Below are 7,500 nucleotides of genomic sequence, written 5' to 3'. Positions count from 1 at the left end.
GAAGGCACATGCAATGAAGAAATAAGAGCAACAAAATTTGGTTGAAATTGTGCAATTGTGCATACAGGAGACAGTTAATATAATAATGCAAAAGTCAGGCCAATAAATGGCTGAGGTAGTTCTGTTTGACCTAAGTATGCAAGTGGCATAGTGGTGCAAGTTATGTAAGAGCAGCAGAAGTGTGTTCAGAAGTGTTTTCAGGACAACAGGACAACAACAACAAGTTGCAAAGTGTGCAAGTGTACAAGTGGAGTAGTGCAAGTGGAGTAGTGCAAGGCAGCCATTGTGGGTCCAAAGTCCAGGATGTTATGTGGCTGAGGGTGGAGGGGGGAGAGGGGGGAGAGAGTTCAGCATCCTAACAGCCTGGTGTATGAAGCTGTTGGTGAGTCTGGTGGTGCGGGAGCGCAGGCTTCTGTACCTCTTCCCAGAGGGCAGTGGATCAAACAAATTGTGAGCGGGGTGACTTGCATCACTCACAATTGTGGTCGCCTTGCGGGTGAGGTGGGTGGTGTAAATGTCCTTCAGGGAGGGGAGTGAGGCACCAATAATCCTTCCAGCTGTGTTCACTATGCGCTGCAGGGCTATCCTGTTGTATTCAGTGCAGCTTCCGCCCCACACAGCGATACAGCTGGAGAGGATGCTCTCAATGGTGCCTCGGTAGAATGTTGTCATGATGGCTGGTGGAGCACTGAGTTTCTGCAGGAAGTATAGGCGGCGCTGAGCTTTCTTCGCCAGTGATGCAGTGTTGGTGGTCCAGGAGAGGTCTTCACTGATGTGCACCCCCAGGAATTTGGTGCTGCTCACTCTCTCCACCACAGCACCGTCGATGGTCAGTGGCAGGTGTTGGGTGTGACCTCTCTGGAAGTCAACATCAAGCTCCTTGGTCTTGCTGACGTTCAGCAGGAGGTTGTTGTCCCTGCACCACGTGGTCAGAAGGTCGACCTCCATCCTTTATTGAGTCTCGTCGCCCTTGGTGATGAGACCCACCAGAGTTGTGTCGTCAGCAAATTTCACTATGTGGTTGTTGCTGTAGGTTGCAGTGCAGTCATGCGTCAGCAGGGTGAAGAGCAGCGGACTGAGCACGCAGCCTTGGGGGGCCCCCGTGCTCAGTGTGATGCTGCTTGAGATATTGTTGCCAACACGTACTACTTGAGGCCTCTGACAGCAGAAGTCCAGTAGCCAGTTGCAGAGGTAGGTACTGAGTCCCAGTTTGTCAAGTTTGCAGATGAGTTGTTGTGGTATTATGGTGTTGAATGCAGAACTGAAGTCTATAAACAGCAATCTCACATATGAGTCTCTTTTTTCCAGGTGGGTGAGGACTGGGTGGAGGGCAGAGCAGATTGCATCCTTTGTGGACCGTTTGGCTCGGTATGCAAACTGGAAGGGGTCCAGGGTGGGGTGGAGAATGGATTTGATGTGTGACATGACAAGCCGCTCAAAGCACTTCATGATGATGGGTGTCAGTGTCACGGGGCGGTAGTCATTGAAGCAGGATGGAGCAGTTTTCTTCAGCACAGGTATGATGGTGGCAGCTTTGAAACATGATGGGACGATGGCTTGCTTCAGGGAAGTGTTTTTATTTTTCCCAGTTCGTTTTTAAGCCTTAATGCATAAGGAAAGTCAACAGATACAATTCAATAGGAGGGTGAGATTTTACTTTACTGAAGTGTCGTAAAAGCACCAATTACTGGTCCTTTCATTCGAAAATTCTAAAACAACTATGTTTTTGTTGCTCTTCGAGTCACGGTAAAATGTAATTTTTGGTACATAGCTAATTTAGATACACTTATGGTGTGGGTGTTTGCTTTTTTTTAGGAATCCGCCGTCTTGGTTTGTATAGAAATGAATATTAAGTGACACATACACGTAAGGAGCAGTTTTCTTCGGCATGGTGGCAGCTTTGACACATGATTGGACGATGGCTTGCTTCAGGGAAGTGTTAAAGATGTCTGTGAAGACATAAGCTCCTCAGCGCAGTCCTTCAGCGCACGACCTGGGATGTTGTCTGGGCCTGCTGCTTTACGGGTGTTGATAGCAGCAAGTGTCCTCTTCACGCTGTCGGCAGAGAGGCACAGGGGCTGCTCGTGTGGAGGGGGAGGGGTCTTCTGTGGGCAAGTGCTGTTTTGTGCTTCAAAGCGAGCAAAGAAGCTTTCTGTGTCTGTGTGTCTGTGTGTGTGTGTGTGTGTGTGTTTGTGTGTGTGTGTGTGTGTGTGTGTGTGTGTGTGTGTGTACACAGGGATAGTTGAGTGGGGGAGTGTATTTTATATTAAAGGGCAAATACACACACACACACAAACACATATGCATTTGCAAGTATATTTTGGGGGATTTTTGGCTTTATTTGGATATGACAGTGAAGTTTGACAGGAAACAAGTGGGAGAGAGAGAGAGATGGGGTGGGAGAGAGAGAGAGAGAGAGAGAGAGAGAGAGAGAGAGAGAGAGAGAGATGGGGTGGGAGAGAGAGAGAGATGGGGTGGGAGAGAGAGTCAAGTCAAGTCGGCTTTATTGTCAATTTCTTTACATGCACTGGTCATACAAAGAATTGAAATTTCGTTTCTTACTTTCCCATGCAGACATAGACATGCTTTAAATACAGACATAGACATACTATGGACATAGACTTAGACATAGACAACAAAAAATAAAAAATATACAGACATACCACATACAGACATTAAAGAGAGAGAGAGATGGGGTGGGAGAGAGGTGGGGTGGGAGAGAGAGAGAGAGAGAGAGAGATGGGGTGGGAGAGAGATGGGGTGGGAGAGAGAGAGAGAGAGAAATGGGGTGGGAGAGAGAGAGAGAGAGAGAGAGATGGGGTGGGAGAGAGATGGGGTGGGAGAGAGAGAGAGAGAGAGAGAGAGAGAGATGGGGTGGGAGAGAGAGAGAGAGAGAGAAAGATACTACTAAAAGAAATCCACAACAACAACAAAAATCCACGGCCAACATAATAAAAGTGGGGTGGGAGCCTGGGTTCCCGTGGGAACATGGACTCTGTAGCCACTTTCTCCTCAACCACCCCCCCCCCCCACACACACACACACACACACCCACGTGCGGTCATGCGTTTTGAGTGATGTGGGATATTTTGTGTTCCTCTCAGGAGTGACGGGACTACTGCAGATTGATGAGGTGGGAAATCGAGAGATGGACTTTGCCCTGTGGGACATGACAAACTACACCACCGGAGTCTACCAGGTACAGGGTGTGTGTATAATGGACGTGTGCGTTTGGCAGATTGTGTATAATAGTGTGTGTGTGTATAATCGTGATGTGGTGTGTGTTTGGCACATGGTGTATAATAGTGTGTGTTTACGTGTGTGGGGCAGCCGTGGCCCACTGGTTAGCGCTTCAGACTTGGAACCAGAGGGCTGCCGGTTCGAACCCCGACCAGTATGCACGGCTGAAGTGCCCTTGAGCAAGGCACCTAACCCCTCACTGCTCCCCGAGTGCCGCTGTTGTTGCAGGCAGCTCACTGCGCCGGGATTAGTGTGTGCTTCTGTTCACTGTGTGCTGAGTGTGTTTCACTAATTCACGGATTGGGCTAAATGCAGAGACCAAATTTCCCTCACGGGATCAAAAGAGCATACTTATACTTAATAGTGTGTGTGTAACGGCGGTGTGGTGTGTGTTTAGCAGATGGTGTATAATAGTGTGTGTGTGTATAACGGCGGTGTGGTGTGTGTTTGGCAGATGGTGTATGTATATAATAGTGTGTGTGTGTATAATCGTGGTGTGGTGTGTGTTTTGCAGATGGTGTATAATAGTGTGTGTGTGTGTATAACGGCAGTGTGGTGTGTGCTTGGCAGATGGTGTATAATAGTGTGTGTGTGTGTGTATAACGGCAGTGTGGTGTGTGCTTGGCAGATGGTGTATGTGTATAACGGCAGCCAGAGGCAGATGCTGCCCGTGGAGGGGGTCAGTCTGCAGTGGCCCGGGGGGAAGCCTCCTCCTGACGTCCCCATCTGTGGCTTCAAGAACGACGCCCCTGCCTGCCTCGCAAGTAAGTCCTCCATTGTGTGTGTGTGTGTGTGTGTGTGTACCTGTAGGTTAGTGTAACCCTAACCCTAACCCTAACCAAGAATGACGCTCCTGCCTGCCTCGCAAGTAAGTCCTCCACTGTGAGTTAGTGTCTTGCTGTTTTCATGCAGGAAACTCTCGTTGCTTCCCTAGATACATGGTCTCTCCACACTGGACTTGAATCCTTTAATCAGAGTACTTCACATTCAGGGGCTACTGAAAGGCAGCCAGCATCTAAACCTAGCGCTATCTGTAACCCTAACACTAAAACAAAACCTAAACCTACCTAACCCTAAACCTATACCTAACTCTAAACCTAAACCTATACCTAACCCTATACCTATACCTTACCCTAATCCCATACGTAACCCTAACCCTAACCCCATACATAACGCTAACTCCATACATAACGCTAACCTAGCATCTGTCACCATTGATGAATGTTGTGAACGCAAAGTTCAAAGTGCACTGTTATGTAAGTTCTGAAGAATATAACTTCAGGATCTGTTCCATCAGTTTTGATTCTGTGGTTCTATGGTGTTTGCATGTTGATTTAGCTAACCTCCTACCTAACAACCACCTCTTCATCATGTTTCCATAGAGACGGTTACCATGCGGCAGATGATCTCGATCGTGGTGTGCTTCGTCCTCTTCATCATTATCACCGTTACAGTATTCATCTACAGGTCAGCTTATCCCAGAGTGTGTGTGTGTGTGTGTGTGTACCGGTGTGTGTGTGTGTGTGTGTGTGTGTGTGTAGCAGGGCTATTCAATTGGCGGCCCGAATGGCCAAGCCTGTGGTGGAAACACAGAGAAAAAACATTTCGAGCACCTATTGAAATTCCTACATACATCCCTACTAGCCTACAGACTGTGAATGCAACACACCTTATAATGACAGCGTACAGTAGCAGCATTCAGTTACAGCTCGTTTAGCGTTTTGGTGTAAATTCAATCTGGTATTCTGGAAATGCTCACAGCACTCGAATTAACGGTTTCTCCTGTATCAATACACAAACAGCAGGTGGACTTTATGTTTCATTCAAGAACAGGGAGGATTATTAGTAGCGGTCCTATGCAACCAATTTTGTTTAAATACTTAGTAATGTCTATAATTTGTAAATAAATCCGGAATCTGTCCTATTTCCTCAAAACACTGTCTGCCACTAACGTCACGCTCTGCCACTCTGTCTAGCAGAGTGAAGGTGAGATTGTGCAGTCTAGATGGCTGTGGTTAGTGCTGTTAAGAGATTGTGCAGTCTAGATGGCTGTGGTTAGTGCTGTTCAGAGATTGTGCAGTCTAGATGGCTGTGGTTAGTGCTGTTAATGAGAAGTTTCATTAAGCCTAGCGTATAGGCTATATTTGGCATGTAAGGCTTTTTTTCTTTATCCAAATTGAGGGGGACGATTGCCGTCTGTTAAAAACAGCATGCGTCATAGCCCCCGTGTTCCCCATGCCGTACAGAAACTTCAGAACGGTTCCAAAGTGCTAGAGCGCGCTCATAGCACTCGGAGGGTCAGTTTATGAACGCAACCAAACTGTGGAGCCCAGGAGGTGTCATTGCAAGATATTTTTTGTGTATCAAGAGAATGTGCGCTCATTTACTAAATCGTGCGCACGTTTTACTAAATTGTGCTCTCAATTTAGTAAATTGTGCACACGATTAATTAAAATGTGCGTACGATTTAGTAAATTGTGCGCATGTTTTACTAAATAGTGTGCTGATTTTACTAAATTGTGCTCTCAATTTAGTAAAACATGCGCACAATTTAGTAAAATGTGTGCATAGTAAATTGTGCACACGTTTTAATAAATTGTGCGGTCAATTTACAACAATTAAAACAGCACAATTGAGTAAAATGAGCACACTATTTAGTTAAACGTGCGCACAATTCGCACGTTTTGCTAAATTGTGTGCATGATTTACTAAATTGAGAGCACAATTTAGTGAAATAAGTGCACAATTTAATAAAACATGCGCATGATTTAGTAAAACGTGTACACGATTTAGTCTAATGTGCACACAATTTAGTAAAATGAGCACACTATTTAGTTAAACGTGCGCACAATTCGCACATTTTGCTAAATCGTGTGCATGATTTACTAAATTGAGAGCACAATTTAGTGAAATAAGTGCACAATTTAATAAAACATGCGCATGATTTAGTAAAACGTGTACACGATTTAGTCTAATGTGCACACAATTTAGTAAAATGAGCGCACGTTTTCTGGATATAACAGAAAACAAAACTGGACAAAATTCAAAAGGAAAACAATAATATCAGGCTACTTGTTTTTGCCTACAATCATCTGTGTTGGTTTAAAAATGTGTCATTAGGCTACCTGCTGCAGAACATGTCTGGTTGAGCTCAGTTCCTTGGTTTGTAAATCTGGCCCAACTGAATTGGTCATTGAATAGCCCTGCTGCACAGGATGTGCTCCCAGTGGGAGTTTTGAACATTCTAACAGAAGATTCTGTTCCGCAAAAATGTAAGGTTCTAAAATTCCAAGTTGAATTCAATAAACACAGATATTCTTTCGAATGTTCAGTTTTCAACATTCCTGTCACACCAGTGTGACGGTACCTGCGAAGGGGGTTAGATCAGCATGCTTCTCTTCTGCCCCAGATCTCTCTCAGGAACTTACTTTGGAGAATCTATTTAATGGTGTTTAAATCTATATAATCTATATAAAATGTATATAATGGTGTATATGAATACAATGCTATATAATTCATATATGATGGTGTATGTACATAATGCTCCACTGGTCTGGCAGGAAGCTGAAGTTGGAGAAGGAGTTGGCAGCTCAGCTGTGGAGAGTGCAGTGGGAGGACATTCAGATGAGCAACCTGGAGAAGGCTCTAAGACGAGCATGCAGCAAACTCACACTCTCACTGGTGAGAAACACACACACTAGTGTTAATTTCGTTAGACGAGACGAGAGGAAATATGTTCGTCAACGACCTTTTTTCATGACTAAGACGAGACGATGACGAGACGGCAGTAATGTCCTGAAACACTGACTAAGACTCTTCTCTTAAGATGCATTATTGTTGACGAAAAAAGACAAGACTAAAATGTTTTGCATGAAATAAAAACTAAGATAAAATCTCTCTTCATTTTCGTCTACAAAATGAGAAGACAGAATATCTAGCTGTTACGTTTTCAAAATATTCCGAATGAGGAATACGCAACAGCTTTCCTGTAGGCTATTCTACGTGCTGTTGCTGCAACCCTGTGGCTGCAACACGAAACTACATGGAACAAGAACACTGGAGATTTCAAGCTAACTACCTAAGCTTTATGCCACAATGCTACATACCCAGAAGTTGAAGCTTCTCTCATACATATTAACATCCCCCAGAATGTCCATTCGAAAATGTTCATCATGTAATGTCAACTATTTAACTAGTTAGACTGATGATGCAAAGTTTGCTAGCAAGTAAGCTAATATGGAAAGTTCGCTAGCAAGTTAG

The 7,500-nt window shown here is 44.9% G+C and overlaps 1 protein-coding gene across 2 annotated transcripts in view; it reads left to right on the top strand.

Annotated features, from left to right (window-relative positions):
* Positions 1 to 7,500, top strand: part of npr1a (natriuretic peptide receptor 1a) — a 59,281-nt gene that overhangs the window by 35,546 nt on the left and 16,235 nt on the right. For both annotated transcript variants that reach the window (XR_006026076.1, XM_042076151.1), the window contains exons 6-9: positions 3,105 to 3,199; positions 3,869 to 4,004; positions 4,623 to 4,707; positions 6,801 to 6,921. Coding sequence is in view for 1 of the 2 variants with exons in the window: in XM_042076151.1 (XP_041932085.1) it covers positions 3,105 to 3,199; positions 3,869 to 4,004; positions 4,623 to 4,707; positions 6,801 to 6,921 (437 nt within the window). In the remaining variant the exon portion in view is untranslated. The remainder of the gene's footprint in view (positions 1 to 3,104; positions 3,200 to 3,868; positions 4,005 to 4,622; positions 4,708 to 6,800; positions 6,922 to 7,500) is intronic.

Source organism: Alosa sapidissima, chromosome 21, assembly GCF_018492685.1.
Source record: "Alosa sapidissima isolate fAloSap1 chromosome 21, fAloSap1.pri, whole genome shotgun sequence".
In the NCBI taxonomy this organism is placed as follows: Eukaryota; Metazoa; Chordata; class Actinopteri; order Clupeiformes; family Clupeidae; genus Alosa; species Alosa sapidissima.
This window is presented reverse-complemented; position numbering and strand designations above follow the sequence as displayed.